The following is a 22,093-nucleotide window of genomic DNA, read 5'->3' as shown; positions in this document are numbered from 1 at the left end:
TGAGGTCAAGGGAAGAGGAAGGAATAACATTTGTACTGAGAGCTCTGTGAAGTGTAATCGGCTCATCTTGACTGCGCCCTACACAAAAATCAACCTGAAGGGTTTGCGAGGGGAAACCGGTGCGCAAAGTAGCTCATTGTGAACTGCTTTGCTTGCGCAGATTCAGTCCGGAGCTAGACTGAGAATCAACTCCCAGGGAACGAGCAGGGAAGTTAATACGACATTCCTCTACTCAGTTTCTCAGTTAAAGAGCTTCAGGCCAAGCTAGTGGATATGGTGGGGACCATTTGTCCCTATAAAGCATCAGCAAGGTCTTTCAGATCACCTACCAATATGCACTCTCCAAAAGTACCTACCATGGGCCACCAGTGTGTGGTGCTGTCACCTACACGCTACCTTCTGGCTGGTTGTGACTGATACCCTTTCCCTCGTCTCCTCCTCTTCAGGTCCTGGACATGGTGAACCCAGAACAGCAAAACTCTAACACCTTCACAATCATTCCTTTCTTCTTGGAATGTCTGCCCACTAGAAGTCTGGTCAGGCAAAGGCAAGAGTTTGCAGCAGCTTCCAGCCCCACCGTCGTCTGGAGTGGTTGAAGCCATAGGTAACAGTGCAACAAAGGGCTTGTCTACGCAAACATTTACTTCCCAGCAAGCTGGGACGTGAGTCAACCCCACAGAAGCCTGTTACAGACTAATTGTTGTGTGGACCCTGCTGACGCACCTTAACAGTTCATTCATGTGCTTTGATCCAGTGCTCTTTGAAACAGGAGTCAATCAAAGCACATTAAACTGGTAACGTGTCAGCAGGGTCCATGCAGACAGTTAGTCCGCAGCAGGCTAGTGCCAAATAGATTGACACCCCAGCTTGCCACAGACTAATTGTTCACGTAGACAAGCCCAAAGAAACTTTGAGACTATAGCATGTTGGATGGACACCTGATTTTGCATGAGCATTGCCTGCAGTAGAGGATTTAAACCAGTAAATGCAAAGCACTGCTAAGGGCAAAGAATAGAGATGCAGCAGTGAATAATTCTTCAGTTCTATAAGCTGCCTTCTGAGAAATTCATGCTTCTCCTAATGTGCTTATCAGCATGGTATTTTTCTCTGCCTCCTCTCATATCTTCTTCCAAACCACATCTGCCTCACATAATTGCCAAAGAATAACTCATCTTTCCATTTCGCAAACTAGATGATGGATGGATGGAAAGATTGCCTAAAACATAGGCAATACTGACTGTGTGAAGTTGCTGATATGGAGAGGAAGGATGGTCTTATGGCTAAGGCTAAGATTTTGTCATGGTTATGTTTAGTAAAAGCCATGGACAGGTCACAGGAAATCAGTAAAAAAAAATACACAGAAGATGTGACTTCTCTGTGACTTTTACTGCTGCGGCTCCATGGTTTCCCCACCACCGTGGTAGCTGGGAGCTGTGGGGATCCCAGTCCGTCCGCAGCAGCTGGAAGCTGCAGTGGGCCCCCCCCTTTGCCCATGGCAGCTGGGCGCTACAGCGTGACCGTATTTCCCAAAGAGAAAGTGGGACACACCCAGCCGCTCACCCGAGGCATCTCCCTCCCCCGGCACGAGGCTCTGGCCCCTTGCTGGAACCCTGAGGAGGGCCCCCTCAAGAGTCTGTCACCTGTCGCTGGAACCCTGTCAGGGCCCCGCTGGTTGCCAGCTCCAGAGTCCTGCAGCCCCTGGGGCAGAAACAGAGAATGTCACAGAGGTCTCTGGAAGTCACGGATTCCATGACCCTCCGTAACATAAATGTAGCCTTATTTATGGCTAAAGGACAGGAAATCAGAATATTGGGCTCTCTTCCTGATCTGCCACATACATCGTGAGTGACCTTAGAAAAGTCACTTTTCCTTCTGGTGCCTTAATTTTTGTATCTGTAAAATGGAGACACCACTTCCCTATCTCACATGGGTGAGGCTCACTGTGAGACTAAAGCCATAAAGGGAGGCAATATAGCCTGGTGCATAGGGCTTCAGGAATTCAATTCCTAGTTCTGTCACTGGCCTGCAGGGTACCTTGGGGAAGTAACTTCCCCGCTCTGTGCCTCAGTTTCCCCATCTGTATAACAGGGATACTGATACTGATCTCCTTTGTAAAGCACTTTGAGATCTAAAGATGAAAAGTGCTATTTGTGAGCTGCTTCAAATACTACGCTGAGAAGCCTAATAAAAAATATACACTAATAAAAACCGGTACCCTTTCATAGGCTGTCTCTCCCCTGAGCTCTGCAAAGCCTCATTTTGCTGTTTACACTGTGCCAGCCTCTCCATTACTCATTCAGTCATTCACAGTGTTATTCTCTCCCTTTATTTCTTGTACCATTACACCTGTGCTGGGCTTTGGATTCTAATAGTTTGTGCAGGGGCTATCCTTTTGATTCTATTCTTTTATGTACAATAATGTTTTACATAGACCAATGACAGTCTATTTTGTGTCAAGGCCCAAATTTCTTGGTCAAAGTATAGTCAAGCTCCATACTCCAGAGAAAAATAATAAAAAATAATGATGATGATAAATAAATAAAAATAAAATAAGAAGCAGCAGTAAATAAAGAGATTTCTGGGTTTGTCCAAAAGTATCTGGCAGTCCAGATTTGGCCTGCGGCCCGCCTCTTCACTACCCCGACATAGACTGTAAAAAGCCCCTTCATGCTTATCTCCAATTCTACTCTATGAAAAAAAAATGTATCTGAATCACGTTCTTAAAAGAACCCTGGGTCAGGACCAGCACAGATTTAAGGAATGATGCTTTTAGCTTTGGTGAATCCTGATTAAAGTCTTGGATGGACAGATGCTACTTTTCTGCTCAACACCTTGTAAGGTGTATTTTACATACCTCTACCAAACGGACACGTAAATTCTGCAGAGAAAGTTGGCCGACTGGTCTATTAATGTAGAAATTAATAAACGTCTTGCTGGAATAAACAAGATACATGGAAGATTGGTCTTGGATATTTTACAGACCTAGCTATGATGCAAATGATTTTTTCATTAAGTTCACGTGGGACAATATTCTCTCTTGGATGCGATACACTTAATTAAAAACTTGTCAGGTTTAAGGGCTGGTTGTTTAAAGTGATGCACCTTAGACAAGAGGCTGTTTTACAGTTGGCCACATCTGAGGTTCTCTGACTTGAGTGTGACGCAACCCAAAGCATCACTGCTAGGGCACAAGAGGTGAAGCCCTAGCAATTTAGACAGTGAATGGAAGAGTTGCATTCATTCTTTCTGACTGAGGCAAATTCCATGCTCCCAGCCATAAATTTGTCCTTGGCCAATGATTCACCCTTCAGCGTAGGAACTTGCATGTCTGGACTCATCCTGTCTAATTCCAGAATGCACTTTTAGCCGACTGACTAAACCAGCTTCATTTCCATATTGGGAGAAAAGAATCAAGGCACACAAAACAAGGGGTAGTTTGCTGGGGTGTAAACAAAAAGAAGTGCATTTTGAAGCTACTAATTTTCTTTTTCCAACACGGGTGCTCAGCACCTTTGTAGCACACCAAGGAGACCAGCAGAGATCTATCCTTGTACCTGAATGACCGGTGTAAAGATTACTGCTGTTCTTAAATCAATGAGGGTCAACTTTGCCAATGCCTCTGGGCAGATGCTGGGGAGCAGGGCAAACAAACAAAATCAGTCCGTCGGATTAGCGCCAGGGCTGAATCAGCCTGGGTTTACTGGCATCCCTTGGCATAAACAAGCATTAAAAAAAAGGAGCAATGTGCATGGGTCATTTTTAAAAGGCATCCTTATTGTTCTAGTCTACCATAGGTTAAGGCCTGCCAGCAGCACTGGATACAGCCGGGCACACCTATAAGAGGAAACCCACCTAATATAGGAAGAAGAGGGAGTCAGAGGATGACTCAGAGCCTGTACATTCAAGTGCTGGGAGGCTGATGAATCTTCCCCTCCTTTAGATAAACTGGGACGTCAAAACAAAAGCAAGTTTTCCATCAAGAGGTTTTAATATATTCATTTGAAAACAAAGTTTTGTGAAAGAGTACACTAAACGGCATATATCTCTTCTGCACTCAAACCACAGACCATCAGCATCAGGTCAGCGCAGAGGTGATGCTGCATGCATTGAATGGCAGGTCTCCATAGGAATTTCCTCGTGTGTTTCCAATATCAGACAAAGCATCTTCTTTAGCAGAGCTTGTCCTGGAGACGGAGACCAGAAAGGCAAAAACATTAGCTGAGGCCATCTTCTGCCCAGTCCCAAAAGAGCCCACATTTGTATGCTCCTACAAGCAGCTAAGATCCTCTGGGTCTGGTACTGAAGCTCCAGTGTTCGTGACACACCCAGTTGTTGGCAAGAAACGAGGTATCCCGATTGACCACTAATCCATGCGCATTTTTAACCCTACAATCAGAAACAAGGCAACTGGATTCTGATTTTCATCAGCAAACCAGCATGTCAGCTCAGTCCCACACGTCCCATGCTATTTATGAAGGAGCCTGCAGTTAGATAATGTAATGCCTGGAGTAGGTGGACTTTGGCTCACTCCGTTTAGTTCAGGGATACGGTCACAGAAGCTGAGATTGTGGCTCGTGTCCCTCTCTATGCACAAGCCTGTACTGCTGGGACAAGAAGACTAAGGTTGGAGAGAGGGAGCCTTTCCCTTTCAGCTAAAACTGCCATTGTGAAAAAATCAGCACAATGTACTTCCATCGACACAAAACCACACGACCCCTTAAAAAAAAAAAAGAAAAAAGAGCAAAAAGTTTAAACACTGGGTCCTCTGATGGATGGAGTTTTTACTCTACCCATTAATGGAGGAGCTAGAGAACTGCACCATACCTCAGGATCCTAGTCATCAATGTACTCAAAAGGCTCTGGTGGTTCAGGTTCTTGCTCCTCTTCCTCAATCTTCGGGCCATGGGCTGCCACTGGTTCCACCAGCTCCTCCATATCTGCACTGGTGTCCTTCAGAATGATGATGCCACCAATGGAAAGCTAGAAGCCAAGTGCAGAGAATGTGTCAGTGCCTAGAGACATTCAAGAATACCTCTGTCTCGTGTAGGATTGTCCTTGACCTAGGACAGAAACAGGACCCCAAGTCCCCTGGGTTACAATCACCCCATCAGTGTGAATGCTCCACTCAAAGCAAGGGGTGAAAACAGCTTTCCGTGGTCTGTTACAATGAAAGCAAAGTATTCTCCCATTGTACATACCAGTGTCACAACACCAGGGGCAGACAAAATGTAAAGGGACAGGAGGGAAGGGTTAAATACATTGATTTATTAAAATGCGGCACTTGGAAGCTTTAGATTGTCTCAAATGTTTATGAATCAAATTGGAAGCTAGCAGGCTTTACGGCCAGTGTGTTTAAGAGTTACTGAAACACTCTGAATAGAGGCATCCAGTCATTCACATTCTAGCCTCATAACAAGGGGAATGGAATAAGTGACCATGACTATGGATCTATGGACATGCATATAGCATATGCTTCTGGATAATGTCACGGTGTTGTGCCCCTCTGTGATTTGGGACTTTGCTACCTTGGAGTGCCTCACTTTCTAGGTAAAAAGAACAGGAGGACTTGTGGCACCTTAGAGACTAACCGATTTATTTGAGCATGAGCTTTCATGAGCTACAGCTCACTTCATTGGATGCATACTGTAGAAAATACAGAAGATGTTTGTTTTTATACAGACAAATCATGAAAAAATGGGTGTTTATCACTACAAAAGGTTTTCTCTCCCCCCACCCCACTCTCCTGCTGGTAATAGCTTATGTAAAGTGATCACTCTCCTTACAATGTGTATGATAATCAAGATGGGCCATTTCCAGCACAAATCCAGGTTTTATCATACACATTGTAAGGAGAGTGATCACTTTAGATAAGCTATTACCAACAGGAGAGTGGGTTTGTGTGTGTGGGGGAGGCGGGGGGGGAGAAAACCTGGATTTGTGCTGGAAATGGCCCACCTTGATTATCATACACATTGTAAGGAGAGTGATCACTTTAGATAAGCTATTACCAACAGGAGAGTGGGTTTGTTTGGGGAGGTGTGGGAGGGTGGGGGGAGAAAACCTGGATTTGTGCTGGAAATGGTCCACCTTGATTATCATACACATTGTAAGGAGAGTGATCACTTTACATAAGCTATTACCAGCAGGAGAGCGGGGTGGGGGGAGAGAAAACCTTTTGTAGTGATAAACACCCATTTTTTCATGATTTGTGTGTATAAAAACAAACATCTTCTGTATTTTCCACAGTATGCATCTGATGAAGTGAGCAGTAGCTCACGAAAGCTTATGCTCAGATAAATTGGTTAGTCTCTAAGGTGCCACAAGTCCTCCTTTTCTTTTTGCGAATACAGACTAACACGGCTGTTACTCTGAAAACTTTCTAGGTACTAACACAATGATGGAGGTCACTGGAGGTGCTCTGGAGGTGCTCTGGATAAGGGTTCCTAGATTTGCACCTGAGGATTGAGGACTTTCTGGCGAAGGCTCCCGGACACACTACTCTGTTCTTTCAGCACTTGCACCCTCTATAAGAGCCAGAATTCACTGACCATCAGAGCATGGTGCAAATGTCCCTGCCAGCCAAACTGTCGCTGAAAGACTCTCTCTGGAAACACCGTCTTTTTCTCTGATGTCTGAGTTATAACCATATAATGCCATCCACAGCCTCAGAAACAACTTTGACATCATAATCAAAAAAGCTGACAAAGGAGATGCTGTCGTCGTCATGAATAGATCGGAATATGAACAAGAGGCTGCTCGGCAGTTCTCCAACACCACTTTCTACAAGTCATTACCCTCTGATCCCACTGAGGGTTACTAAAAGAAACTACAGCATTTGCTCAAGAAACTCCCTGAAAAAGCAGAAGAACAAAACCGCATAGACACACCCCTGGAACCCTGACCTGGGGTATTCTATCTGCTACCCAAGATCCATAAACCTGGAAATCCTGGACGCCCCATCATCTCAGGCATTGGCACCTTGACAGCACAATTGTCTGGCTATGTAGACTCCCTCCTCAGGCCCTATGCTACCAGCACTCCCAGCTATCTTCGAGACACCACTGACTTCCTGAGGAAACTACAATCCACCGGTGATCTTCCTGAAAACACCATCCTGGCCACTATGGATGTAGAAGTCCTCTATACCAACATTCCACACAAAGACGGACTACAAGCCGTCAGGAACAGTATCCCCGATAACGTCACGGCAAACCTGGTGGCTGAACTTTGTGACTTTATCCTCACCCATAACTATTTCACATTTGGGGACAACGTTTACCTTCAAAACAGCGGCACTGCTATGGGTTCCCGCATGGCCCCACAGGATGCCAACATTTTTATGGCGGACTTAGAACAACGCTTCCTCAGCTCTCGTCCCCTAATGCCCCTACTCTACTTGCGCTACATTGATGACATCTTCATCATCTGGACCCATGGAAAAGAAGCCCTTGAGGAATTCCACCATGATTTCAACAATTTCCATCCCACCATCAACCTCAGCCTGGACCAGTCCACACAAGAGATCTACTTCCTGGACACTACAGTGCTAATAAGCGGTGGTCACATAAACACCACCCTAAACCGGAAAACTACTGACTGCTATTCCTACCTACATGCCTCCAGCTTTCATTCAGACCACACCACACGATCTACTGTCTACAGCCAAGCTCTACGATACAACCACATTTGCTCCAACCCCTCAGACAGAGACAAACACCTACAAGATCTCTATCAAGCGTTCTTACAACTATAATACCCATCTGCTGAAGTGAAGAACCAGATTGACAGAGCCAGAAGAGTACCCAGAAGTCACCTACTACAGGACAGGCCCAACAAAGAAAACAACTGAACGCCACTAGCCGTCACCTTCAGCCCCCAACTAAAACCTCTCCAACGCATTATCAAGGATCTACAACCTATCCTGAAGGACAACCCATCACTCTCACAGATCTTGGGAGACAGGCCAGTCCTTGCTTACAGACAGCCCCCCAACCTGAAGCAAATATTCACCAGCAACCACACACCACACCACAGAACCACTAACCCAGGAACCTATCCTTGCAACAAAGCCCGTTGCCAACTCTGTCCACACATCTATTCAGGGGACACCATCATAGGGCCTAATCACATCAGCCACACTATCAGAGGCCCGTTCACCTGCACATCCACCGTGATATATGCCATCATGTGCCAGCAATGCCCCTCTGCCATGTACATTGGTCAAACTGGACAGTCTCTACGTAAAAGAATAAAGGGACACAAATCAGACGTCAAGAATTATAACATTCAAAAATCAGTCGGAGAACACTTCAATCTCTCTAGTCACTCGATTACAGACCTAAAAGTGGCAATACTTCAACAAAAAAAACTTCAAAAACAGACTCCAACGAGAGCCTGCTGAATTGGAATTAATTTGCAAACCGATTACAATTAACTTAGGCTTGAATAGAGACTGGGAGTGGATGGGTCATTACACAAAGTAAAACTATTTCCCCATGTTTATCCCCCCCACCCCCACCCACTGTTCCTCAGACGTTCTTGTCAACTGCTGGAAATGGCCCACCTTGATTATCACTACAAAATGGTCGTCCCCCAGCTCTCCTTCTGGTAAGAGCTCACCTTAAGTGATCACTCTGGTTACAGTGTGTATGGTAACACCCATTGTTTCATGTTCTCTTTGTATATAAATCTCCCCACTGTATTTTCCACTGAATGCATCCGATGAAGTGAGCTGTCGCTCACGAAAGCTTATGCTCAAATAAATTGGTTAGTCTCTAAGGTGCCACAAGCACTCCTTTTCTTTTTGCGAATACAGACTAACACGGCTGCTACTTTGAAACCTGAGTTATAACTGGGAGTTTATTGTGTCTAGGTGCCACCCTGTTGGCTGCACTGTACGTTAATGAAATAAACGGCCATTCTAAGCTACCTCTGCTCTTCCATTATCTATCTCTCAGCTTGCTGGAAGGTGACATCTGGATCTGTGGATTTATGCAGTGACTATAATCTGGCACTTTCCATACGGCTTTAAAAATCAAAACACACCAACTGTTTCATGAGATTCAGTCTTTGCAAGACAAACCAGAGTCAGATCTTGGCTCAACCCCTCCCCAGAGACTCTCAGAAGCAGAGCCAAATCTGATCATCAGCGTCCATTGACTGAGAATTCCATTAGCAGAACCTCGTAAGACAAAAGAAGAATGAAGCACAAAACATACAACTCGCCAAAGCTAGCGGCTGCCTGCAGAGGTACGGAAACATGGACACTGTGTCGAGGCCTGGCTGGAATTATAGCCTTCCCCACATTTGAATTCTAGGGTATAATCAGCATCTCAAAGTGACCTTTTATGAAGGGGCCCCACCAGCAGAAACTTTAAAAACCAGCACTCTGTGTCGACGCTGGGAAGCCACCTTGGTCCCACTGTTCCATCATGGCAAGACACACACTGCTCTGTTCTTTCAGGAAACCACTTGGAGACAGAGCGGATACTCCACTCACTGACTGCCTTTGTACTGGGGGTGGCTTGGCTCCCCAGTGAGGCTTCGGGCCACCGCTGTCCTCAGGGCTCCACCACTCTCTGACTGAGACACCGCGCTGCCCCTAGCCAGGCTGCAGTGCTTCTTCCCGCACATTTCCCTTCTGAAGGGCAGCCACGTCTTTACTCCCATGCTGAGTCAGGCCCAGGACTTCTCTTCCCCAGGAGCAGACAAAACACACAACTGCACATGTCAGCTGAGTTTAGGGCTGACGACTGTGCGCATATGAACATTTCAATTGCAGAACTGAGCTTGTACTGGGCTGGGCAGCAGCTCTGTCCAGGCTGGGAGGTCAATTGGGCCACCTCCTCGTCTTAGAGATCTGGGACAGAACCACCCCTTCCCAGCTGTGTGAAAGAAGCTGTTCTCAAAGCTTCCACTTGCTGATAAAATACCAGTGAACGCAAGTGTATTAAAAACAAGAACTGATTTTCTGGGCAGGGTATTCATTGCCAGGGTGCACGCTCTCACACACAATTACGAAACAGAGTAGGCCCCATGTTCATCCATTTCTTGCACAATAACAAAAGCCAGCAGAATTTGACTCAGTCCATTTGCAGCCTGACAATGTGTTCATTAGCCTTCCAGTGTACCACAGCGTTTCACAGACTAGCTGGCAAACCCATGGGCTATTAGTAAAAGGTCTTTTCCATCTCCCATTTCCATAATCCGATGCCATTCCCTCTGCATGTTAACAAGAGACCAGGACTTTTTTGAAGTCAGGGGCAGTGGAATAATAAATCTATTCAGTAAATAATAATAAATAATAACAAATCTATCCTCACAAGCGGTCCATTTCCTGGACACTACTGTGCTAATAAGCAACGGTCACAACGACCACCCTATACCGGAAACCTACTGACCACTATACTTACCTACATGCCTCCAGCTTCCATCCAGGACATACCACATGATCCATTGTCTACAGCCAAGCTCTAAGATACAACCGCATTTGCTCCAATCCCTCAGACAGAGACAAACACCTACAAGATCTCTATCAAGCATTCTTAAAACTACAATACCCACCTGCGGAAGTGAAGAAACAGATTGATAGAGCCAGAAGAGTTCCCAGAAGTCACCTACTACAGGACAGGCCCAACAAAGAAAATAACAGAACACTACTAGCCGTCACCTTCAGCCCCCAACTAAAACCTCTCCAGAGCATCATCAAAGATTTACAACCTATCCTGAGGGACGATCCCTCACGCTCACAGATCTTGGGAGACAGACCAGTCCTCGCTTACAGACAGCCCCCCAACCTGAAGCAAATACTCACCAGCAACCACACAACAAAAACACTAACCCAGGAACCTATCCTTGCAACAAAGCCCAATGCCAACTCTGTCCACATATTTATTCAAGTGACACCACCATAGGACCTGATCACATTAGCCACGCCATCAGGGGCTTGTTCACCTGCACATCTACCAATGTGATATATGCCATCATGTGCCAGCAATGCCCCTCTGCCATGTACATTGGCCAAACCGGACAGTCTCTATGCAAAAGAATAAATGGACAAAAATCTGACATCAGGAATCATAACATTCAAAAACCGGTAGGAGAACATTTCAACCTCTCTGGCCACTCAGTAAAAGATTTAAGGGTGGCAATTTTGCAACAGAAAAGCTTCAAAAACAGACTCCAAGGAGAAACTGCTGAGTTTGAATTAATATGCAAACTAGATACCGTTAACTTGGGTTTGAATAGAGACTGGGAGTGGCTGGGTCATTACATATTGAATCTATTTCCACATGTTAAGTATCATCAGACCTTCCTGTTAACTGTCTAAATGGGCCATCTTGATTATCACTACAAAAGTTTTTTTCTCCTGCTGATAATAGCTCATCTTAACTAATTAGCCTCTCACAGTTTGTATGGTAACTTCCAACTTATCTGTATGTATATATGTTTCATTCTATGCATCCGATGATGAGGGCTGTAGCCCACGAAAGCTTATGCTCTAATAAATTTGTTAATCTCTAAGGTGCCACAAGTACTCCTGTTCTATTAAGTAAAAACACCATCTATGCACACAACCCACTGCATAGTAATAAAATCCCAGCACAAGTGATAATGAATTTCACAGCATTGACACCCAATCTAGAAGACATTTCAGAGCTATATTAAGATCTAAACTCAGTGAGCACGATGTACTAGGCTGAGCTTCAAGTCTCTTAAATGTATCTGAGAACCCTAAAAAAACATGACTGCTGCAGCCCACCAGTGGGATAGCAGTTCTCACAGCTCTGACCTCAGGGACGCTGGCTTGGAATGGAGACCACTGCCCTCTGTTCTAGGCAGAATACAGGCCGCTAGCACTGGGAAAGCAGCCCTTGCAGGCCCAGCCATGAATGACAGCAGCAGCTTTGGGGGAGACAAGAGGAAGGGAAACATACCATCCACTCTTGAAACATCAGCTCCTGGAGAAGGGGCATGAGTGTTGCGAGGCCCTATGTTACACTCCAAATGAGGTTTCTCACTGCCATCCTTAATCATTATGAACTGCCATTTCCCACCACTACAAAGAATCAACTGGACTGACGTAGCCTCCTGTCCATCTGCCACTAGTCCGCTGTGCATCATGGCCGGGCAGATTTCATTATTCCCGAGCCATCCCTGATATATGGGGCTGTAGACAGTTCTCCACTGGTGGAAATTCCATAGCTCCCCAGGGCAGCTTTTTCCAGCGAAAGTTAAAATTTTCCCTGCTGCAGCGTAGAACCCTTGACTGGCTGTTTTTCCTTACTTAAGGAGAATAAACCGACCCTACTTGCTGTTTATACCATACGTTTCAAATCTGCAGACCATTCTAGACTGAACATGCCCGCTTCTCAAAAACATTGGCACAAATCTTCATCCCCAAACCTTTTATCTTTATTGCTTACACTGGAACGCTGTCCAGTCCATCTGCCCTTTCACCTTAGCACCTATGGAGGAGTGCAAGACAGAGAGAGAGTAACTGTAAGCTAACTCCAATTCTCCGGTGACCCTACAAGGTACAGATCCAGGCTTCAGATTGCAGTTACTGCAAATCGTTACACAGTCTTATGATGGTTCAATTCCCCAGTCCCCCATGAGGTTTTGATTAGGTGTCAATGGGCATATCATCAGTTTCTGGGTCAGGATCTCTGAAGAGAGCACAGGGTAAGAGAATGTAAAGTAGCAGCATTAGGGCATTATAAGGGCCTAGAGTAGCTCTGCCTTCCAATAACTACAAATGTGTGAAAGCAATTGAGAAGAGGGACATAAGGAAGTAAAAATGAGACATGGGGATATATCATGTGGCCTCTAAAACACAGTACAGCCATCAGCTGTTATGGTTTTAGTTCTTAGGAGCACACACAGCTGTCCTGTCCACATGCAAGATCCCAGCGCAAAGCACGTCCGCTGGGAACTCTCCAAGTGTGAGAACAGGGTGTTAGGTTTGCACATGGTAGGTTGCACCCACTGGTTTAAAAGGCTGATATCGGCAGCTCTCTGTCACGGTGAGGACTTTCAGCTGAGCAGGCATGACTCTGGCTGGGTTATCCAACAGCTGGAAGTTGGGTTCGGGCTCCTTTTTCTTTTCTTTCTCTTCCTTCTTCTCAGTCTCATCCTACAAAACACAAGGCCACCATGGTTTACCTGCAGCCTTCAATCCTCTCACATTTGAGGCTGGGGTCAAACTTGCTACTTGATCCACACAGCATGAGCAGTAACTCAAAAACCTGTTTAAGAGACATTCTCTTAAGATAAAGGAGTCAATCAGGCTAATTCCCCACCACAAAGCACAGTGAATACTTATATAAACCCAAGGCACCTGAATTCCCCCAGAGCAGAACCTTATTGTAAGAGCAATCCAGATTCCAGGGGCACAAGAGTTAAATAAGAGGTTAGAGTGGCCCAGCAAATTTCCACTTTCAATAGCCACTCAATAAAGCCCAGGACTTTTCATGCTGCATGTTACAACCTGGCACACAAAAGGTGCCAAATGCAGCTGGGATTTTCCTAGCTATAAAGCTGTCACTGACATCTTATGTCATTGGCAGTCATGGCAACTTGACCAAAATGACTCCATCCTGGTGACTCTTTACAAACGGTTCCAGGTACAATTCTGCTCGGTTCCAGGTACAATTCTGCTCTGTTCCAGATTCAGCAGAGGCTGCAATTTGAGACAGAAGCATTTATGCAGCCTCATGAAAACATTTCAGAGTGTGGGTTACCTTTTCCCTTCTGCTGGTCACAGTTTGACAAGCGGGGAGGAGGTCAGAGACTAACTAGGTACTTCTAGAAAGCAGCTGTGTGATAGGCACCAAATGTAAGGTTCAGAGCAGGCACCCCTTGTTACAGCAGAAGGCACCCTCTCAGGTACCAGATTCACGAACAGCAGCAAATTCCAAAGGACTCCAGCAAACCTCATATAAGCTGTATGAGAAAACGGGAAAGCAGAAATGCAGCCAGGACCCTATGTCAGCTCAAACACAACAGGGGGCAGCAGTCTCTCTTTGTCTAGTTGCTTTTCCTTCTCAGACAACTCAGTGCGTCTAGGTCAGCTTTCCACACAACTGACACACACAGAGCCCTTCTGACTCACCGTAGCTTTTCTTCACTTTCACGTGATTTTAGACCACAGAGCTGTTTGGAGGAAGGCTCATTTGCCTGGCACGTTTTGCTTAGTGTACAGTGCTGTGTGAATAATACAACCCAAAGACTATGTTAATGTTACAGTTGTGCTGTGGAAGGGTCAAGAAACACAAAAGTTAAAGATCCCAACAGCTGCTTTAACTCACGTGCAACTATGTTGCACACAGATAATAGTAGTACACAGCCTGAAAAGTGAATAGAAGTTAATGCGTTAGAAGTTGTCCCGTATATTGTGTGCACGCAATGTGGTCACGCTCACGTTGCCGTAGGCACATGTCATTTTAAGTGTGCCACCTTGATGGTACACTGCTGTTTTTCCACATGCCATTTTGTTTTCCATTCGACAGAATAAAGAAGCTGCCCCTAATTCATAACCTCAGCGAGGCCCAAGCAGACTTTGACATAGACACCTCGTTAAGGTGAATGAGGCAAAACGAAACCCAACCTCAGCAACTGCTGCTGTTTACCTGGAAGGAGTTTTCTGCAAAGATGGGTTATCTGAACATCTATTATTTATATAGTGCTGGGTAAGGGGAGGTATTTGGAAATGAAAAAACAATGGAATTTGAAGAGTAAAGAATTTACAAAACTTTGGGAAATGCTGCTAAAGCGATGATGTCACCCCACAAATCCAGAATCTGCAATTCTCCCCCATACCTGCGATCTTTTCACACCCCTGATGTTAAAGCAGATTTTGGGGAGGTTTTTGCTGACTTTCAATATGACAGTTTCTCACTCACAAACTGTTCCAGCAGCAACAACTGCATGTTGGGATATCACAAAAGTAATGTTCTTCATTAGGCTACGTTAAGAATTTTAGCTGCCTGAGTCGTCTCAGAATCAATTCCATCAATCATTTATAATCCAGCTAATTCCATCTCCTTTCCCGCAAACTTGCTCCTGAAGATACTCCTCAGTGTGTCCGACTTGCATATAAAGTTTCACGTTCTCAGGCCAGATTGTCAGCTGATGGTAAGTCAGCAGAGCTCCATGGAAGTGACTGTAGCTATGGTAATCTACACCAGCTGAGGACCTTGCCCGCAAAGTTCAGATATTGTTGGAGGATTGGGGGGTTGGGGGGGTTGCACACTGCAGAAATAAAGTCCAACAATGGTTTAGAATGGAGAAAGTATTTCCCCCCCTCTGATAGATCAGCACGCATGAAAATTATAGGCAGAAAGATAAATATTTTCAGAATGTAATGGGGGTGTGAAAACAGTGGGTTAGAATTTAACTAGCTTGGGAACCTTACCTATAGCAAAAAGAAAAGGAGTACTTGTGGCACCTTAGCGACCAACAAATTTAAGGTGCCACAAGTACCCCTTTTCTTTTTGCGGATACAGACTAACACGGCTGTTACTCTGTTACCTACAGCAGTCACCTCCAAGCAACTGTTATAAGAAAGATTGTTAAAAAGTCACCAGTGGTGCACCAAAGAACAGGAATTTTATTACATTTCTTCCACAGCCCCACAAGAACCTTGTGCCTGGATAAGTTACTCAATATACTGAATCATGTTAACACGGTTCTGAGAAACTACGGTAATGCAGGTGATGATGGGAACAGAGATGTGTATAGGAGCCAGTGTCCATGTGATACACAGCCCCCCAAACAAAACTCGCTGGAGGACATTTTGATATTTATGGCTTATACCCACCACTTCCATTTTCTCTTCTTCCTTTTTCTCTTTCTCTTTCTCCTTCTCCTTCTCCTTCTTCTTGGCTTTTGCAGTGATGGACAACACAGCAGTAGAAACCTGGACATTTCAACAAAGAAGGCTTTCAGAATGGCTTCAACACTGTACGCAGGGCTCATCTCCCAGCCAGGCAAGCAGACCAAAAGGAGAGTCAGCACTGTGCCAATTTTCAATTTCACTACCCACCCACTATCTTATAAGCAGCACAAACAGAGGAGCACGCAGAAGACGAAATGGCAAGCAGGAGTGGAAAAGGATGTTACACAATCAGATCTGGTTAGTTTCTGTAAGTGAAGAGAGGGCAAGCTCCCTAATGTAGAGATTACTCAATGCTGTTTTGTTTTCCCTACTAAGGGATTTCTTTAAATTTGAGGAGTGACAAGGAATTCTTACCACGGGAAAGTTCGCTCCCATGGTTTCAGTGACAAGGCAACATCAAGCCAGAAGAGAGATTCTTGACAATGTCGTAATCCTTTTCACCACTCCTCTACCCCGGCACTACTGTAATCCACAGCTGTTATGGGTAACTGGCACACAATGGCAGACACACTGCAACAGCCCAGGATGTGAAAAGTTTCATCCGAGGAAGAAACAATTGGGCTGATCTTCTCTGAGTGTCCACAGCTTCTTTTCAACAATCAGTGTTAGACAACACCACCACCACCACCACAGGGTCAGCAGGCAGACCCGTGTCAGCCCTGCCCATCCGTTCCTGCTCCTGGAAAGATTATCCATTCCTCTAAGGTTTTGGCGGAGTCTTAGGGTGCCATATCAAGGTATTCTAAGGGTGGGCCAGAATCAGCCACGGGGTTTGAATTTTGGAAAGGGCGGGATATGTCCAGAAGCACCTGCCACTGTGAAATTTCTTATGATATTACTTGCCTTTGTGCACAATCCGGTCCTATTCCAAGGCAAAAACCAGCTGCTTGGTAGTAGTCTATTGCCCTCATTTGGGCTAATTTCTACAGGCTTCTGTTCTCTAAATCCGAGAACCCCTCATTTCTAGTGTTCGGTTTTCTTAAACTGTTGGGACACTTTGGACTCCTGCCCTCAAGGACTGTTATTTATTATTTGTATTACCATTGCACCTAGGAGCCCTAGTCATAACCTCACTGTGCTCAGTGCTGTATGAATACAGAACAAAAAGATGCTACGCGCAAAGGAGCAATATGTACATGGTAAATACTCCTGTAACAGCTCTCCTGCTCATCCGGCTAGTCAAGGAAGGCGCCAGTCAAATCCCAGCACAAAGATTACAAGCGACAGTGAATTCCAGACTCAGCAATGAGAGAGACAGAAAGGTGGTGAGCTCAGTGAATTAAAATCAATGGGCCAATTTTTATGGCCACCCTCACCCATTTCACAAAGCTCATGTGGCAATAAGAAGCGTCCAGGTATGTTGAGTGCAACTGCTATTACAAAGGAAAGAAGTCCGTGAGGAAAAGAATGTTGCTACACGGACAGAGTTACGTAATATTTACTCTCAGAGATACTAGCAACTGACAATCTTTTCTTCATTCCTAAAGGAATTCGTTGCCATGGGCTAATGCCGGGAAGGTTAATGTTCATAGTGGATGAGTCCACAGAGTGTAGAAAAGTCAGCCGATCAGCTTACCAACCTTTTCCTTCTCCTTTTCCTTTGGTACCTCCAGAGGGGCAGGATATGCAAAGGTAGAGGGCTTGCAGTTGGATTTGTACTGGACTTTTGGCATCTAAAAAAAAAAATACAGACTTTTGAAAGAATTGTTACAGGAAAGTAAAAGGGAAAGAACCAAACAGCAGAATAGCTGCCTTGGTTGCCTTTTCCTCCTTACAAAGATAAACACAAATCATCTAACGTACAAAAGCTTCCCTTTTCCCACTCCGGAAGCTGAGAAGCTGCCATCCGTGGCAAATGTTCAGCTGTAACATCATTATTCAATTATGATATAATTCAACTCTGGTACGGCATTTTCTGCTTCTCCAGCTTACTGCACACTATGCACATCCAGCTGTTTCTTCATTGTTATGATGCTGTCATCGTTTAGCTGTGGCTGTCTTTTGCACAAAACTGGCCTTAAGACCTAAAACAGGATCAGCTTTATCTGTGCACAGCAGACTAGACCACGCATCTTCCGCCGTTCACTTTTTCCAAGACAGCAGTACAAGTTTCACCGGTTTCACATTACATTACGCTCCCCCGGTCGGATACGGCCAGACAGCTTTCTTCAACTGCCCTTCTATCTATCCATCCAAATATTTATACTGCACTCACCACCACTGTATCTAAGCTGCTTTTCCTTCCCAACACATCTCTTCAGTGCCAGAACAGGTAAGAGTTGGAAGAGGCCAAATGAAAGAGCATTGAAAGCTATATGACCTACAAGGTTTGAGCCAGTAAAATTGAGTTGCTCAACTTACATGAAAAATGTTGTGCACCTTAAAAAATAATCACAAGGAATTAGAGCACAATTAGAGCTGAGAGCCCCAGAAAGCCGAGGGAGGAACGATGGCTGTGTGGTTGTGGCACTGGATGTGGATTCAGGAGATCTGGGATCAAATCCCGGTACTGCCACCAATTCCCTGGGCACCCTCTGTTAGTATTTGAGAGGTGGTCTGATATTACCACTGTGACGTTGCACTCTGTATGATTTTATGAAAATATGCTAATGAGTGTGAATATAATGGAACTGGAATATGCTTCACGCAAAAGGTCTCTTGTAAGGTATCATTACAAAGCTTATAAATCTACTGAGCGTGGTCATCCTATTTGTATCAATGTATCACTCTTGTACCTGAAACTAGAAATATGAAATATAACTCTGAGGTCCTATTGTAGTTGTGCAACATGTGGGCCATTAATGGTGGTTTGGAATCTTGATGGCTCCTATCAGCCAGGACAACTGACTGTGGATGGCTCTGTTTGCAGGCAGGCCTTCCTGTGAGTCAGCCTGGGAGGAATGAGGGCTTGAGGTCTTACAGTGACATGTGATCATGTCACCTGCTACTGGAATCCATCTTTAACCTGGTACTTTTCCATTTAGAAGGAGGGGTGGGAACCCAGAGAGACAAAAGATTCCCGCCTTGTGCCAAAGCTATACAAGGCGGTAGAACAGAACAAAAGGGACTACAGTCATGAGAAATCCCCTAGCTATCACCTGAGCTGGAACAAGGGCTGTACCAGGGGAAAGAATTGTGCCCACACCAGGAAGGCATCCAGTCTGTGATAGAAGCTTATTGAAACATCTCTGAGGGTGAGATTTCATCTGTATTCAGCTTTCCTACTGTATCAGACTTGTGTTTTTTATTTTATTTTGTATGGTAATTCACTTTGTTCTGTCTGTTACTTTTGGAACCACTTAAATCCTACTTTTTGTATTTAATAAAATTACTTTTTACTTATTAATTAACCCAGAGTATGTATTAATCCGGGGTGGGGGGGCAGTCTGTACATCTCTCTCTATCAGTGTTATAGAAGGTGAACAATTTATGAGTTTGCCCTGTATAAGCTTTATAAAGGGTAAAACGGATTTATTTGGGGTTTGGATCCCATTGGGAGTTGGGCATCTGAGTGTTAGAAACAGGAACACTTCTTAAGCTGTTTTCAGTTAAGCCTGCAGCGTTTAGGGGACATGGTTCAGACCTGGGTCTGGGTTTGCGGCAGGCTGGCGTGTCTGGCTCAAATCAGGCAGGGCACTGACGTCCCAAGCTGCCAGGGGAAACAGGCTCATGGGTAGTCTCAGCACATCAGGTGGCAGTCCCAAGGGGGTTTCTGTGACCCAACCCATCACAACGGCAATGGGGAGCTTACACAGAAATGGCCTTTTGAACCAAGCTCCTTTCAGACTAACTGAGACATCGCTCGTTAGCTGCACACAGAAGGGTGCCATCATTTAACACTAACATACACAGAACGGGAGAGCATTCCAGAGTCGCAGTCCCTTAGCACAGACAGCTCTGCTCTGACGTTATGCCGGGTGATGGCAAACAGCTGTAGCCCTGTAACTTGGACCAGTCCTGCTGACTGCTTTGAAGGTAAGAACTGTAATCCTGAATTTAACCCATATTACACAGGGAGCCAGTGCAGAGCAGGGGGGTGACAGCTTCTCAGAGCCCTGTACTGCTTTATTTGGAACCTTAAAAAAAAACAACAGCTGCTGGTTTCATTCTTTGGCGGAGAGAGTTACATTAGCCAACCCAGGGGGATGGATTCAGGGGTCACTGAGGCTAAGTCTGATCCTCACAGGAGGGGGCAAAGTAGACAGAAAGAGAGCTTCCCATGACTGTAGCTATTTAGAATCCAGATGTGGTGAGACGTCCAGAGCTCACCATGGCCGATGACTGCTCTCACGCTTGGAGGCCCTTGATGGAGGAGGATGCCATGGAGGCAGTGAATTCTTCAAAGTGCTTCTCTCTCTCCCCGCCAAAGTCACCTTAGCTGTTCCTGGAGGAAGTTGCTGATCTCAGCCAGGTCCCAGCCCAGCTGGGATACAGCGCTCTATGGGTGAGTGAAGGTGACGGAACTGGGTTCAGTCTGGGCACTGCTGGCGTTCCAGTCTATGCTGTTCCACAATCTCCTCTGGTGGTTTTACGTAACTATGGAACAGGATGAGGGAGAAAGTGGATCCATGTGGGACTCCCCAGGGAGGACTCTGGAGGCTGAAGACCAGGAGCCCCTCATGAGTCTCTGGGTATGATCAGGGAAGAATGATAGGGTGATATTGAGTTGAGTTGGAGATGTAGTTAATTAACAGTGGAACTTGAACTGGTCCCTTCATAAATGTGGGGTCTTAGCCAGGGCTTAAATTCTCTTGAAATATTTTCTGAAGCCCCCCATGCCCTCTCCATTTTCCGCCTACCAGACCCGGGGGGGAAGGAGTGGAGCTTGGGGCTTCTGCCCTGTGGTGGGGCTAGGGGTTTCTGCTAGGTGCTGTGACTCCAGCCCTGTGCAGCCCCACGGACATCCTGGAACTGGCTCACGGGCCCCCAGAGCCATGAAAATATTACCAGAGCTGGGCTCCAGACAGTTCTCCAGACAGGTCTCCAGACAGTTGGGTTTAGCTGAATTTAAATCCTGGTCTTAGCACAATTTTCACTGTAACAACAAACAAGAACTACAGGACTTGGGCACTGTTACTATATCAGCAGTGCAACAAGCGTGTTCCCCAATCCCTTCAGTGTTAACAGAAGAGTCAAATAAATACTTAGCATGCTGAGGGGAGGATAGCCCTCGAAGTGCTACAATGTAGGGAGAGGAATTAGCTGACCAATTGGTCCTTTCACTACTTTTATACCTAGGAATCCAGAAAGCGTGTCCTATTTCTAGCCTCACTCCTGAATCCTCATGGGCATAGTTAGACAGTTTGGTGGGTTTAGAATCTACCAATATTTTAATGAAGCTAGTGCCATTTGATGAGAGACTCTGAAATTGCAAGGTTTCATCTCCCTGTAGTGAAATGTACACAGTGCAGGAAAGAAAACCAGATAACCAATACAATACGCCAGTGCACATAAATAAGCCTGCGAAAGATTGCTGTGCACGATCGGGCTTTTCCAGCACAAAGAGGGAGACTGCAGAACAAACTGCAAAACATTCAGGCTTCCATCACTCTAGATTCTGACTCAACTCAAACTGCCGATTTACCAATGACTTTCACTAGTGTCAGAGTGAAATATTGGCTCCTCTCATTCCACGTTTTAGACATATTTTTCAAACCCAGAGAGTGAAGCATCACATCCTTAGCCAGGAGGCACTAGGCTTTCTGTAATGGGAAGCTTTAAAGTGTAACCTTTTGAAGGGCTTACCTGATGCAATCTTTAATACTCAGATCTCTACCCACAGGGACTGAATGATTCAAATCCCACCAGTCACCCACGGTAATATCAGCCCTGTCTACGCTAAGGCTCAAACAAAATTGAGGCACTACGATTAATATTAGCTTTTCACACTCTTCCAGCTACAGTTTCTAGCACACTTTAGCTAGCTACAGTGGATGAGGTCAAAATATGTTTAAAGCCATCTCCTAGCCTATCCTATATTACAGCCCATGAAGAGGTCTTAATGCACCATTACCAAGGCACACTATAGTGTTTCAATGGGCACAGTGCAGTCAATGCATCTTTGGAACTCTTTCCTCAAACAACTGGACTCCTTTAGAGATTTACAATAGGGGCTGTATTCATATCCCCCACACACTGTAACATCCATGATTTCTCTATCTCCTCCCAAGAAGGCAAGGTTGTATAATAAGCAGC

General features: G+C 45.3%; 1 protein-coding gene across 1 annotated transcript in view; it reads right to left on the bottom strand.

Moving 5' to 3' along the window:
* Nucleotides 1–3,965: 3,965 nt before the first annotated feature.
* The window catches only part of PSMD1 (proteasome 26S subunit, non-ATPase 1), a 126,599-nt gene continuing 108,471 nt past the window's right edge, over nt 3,966–22,093 (bottom strand). The window contains exons 21-25 of the mRNA XM_077825863.1: nt 17,479–17,571; nt 15,821–15,919; nt 12,989–13,135; nt 4,825–4,980; nt 3,966–4,184 (exon numbers count right to left, since the gene is read on the bottom strand). Of these exons, the coding sequence (XP_077681989.1) occupies nt 4,834–4,980; nt 12,989–13,135; nt 15,821–15,919; nt 17,479–17,571 (486 nt within the window). The 3' untranslated portion in view covers nt 3,966–4,184; nt 4,825–4,833. The remainder of the gene's footprint in view (nt 4,185–4,824; nt 4,981–12,988; nt 13,136–15,820; nt 15,920–17,478; nt 17,572–22,093) is intronic.

The sequence above is a fragment of the Eretmochelys imbricata genome, chromosome 9 (assembly GCF_965152235.1).
Source record: "Eretmochelys imbricata isolate rEreImb1 chromosome 9, rEreImb1.hap1, whole genome shotgun sequence".
In the NCBI taxonomy this organism is placed as follows: domain Eukaryota; kingdom Metazoa; phylum Chordata; order Testudines; family Cheloniidae; genus Eretmochelys; species Eretmochelys imbricata.
The sequence above is the reverse complement of the archived record's forward strand: the minus strand, read 5'-3'. Positions and strand labels throughout refer to the sequence as shown.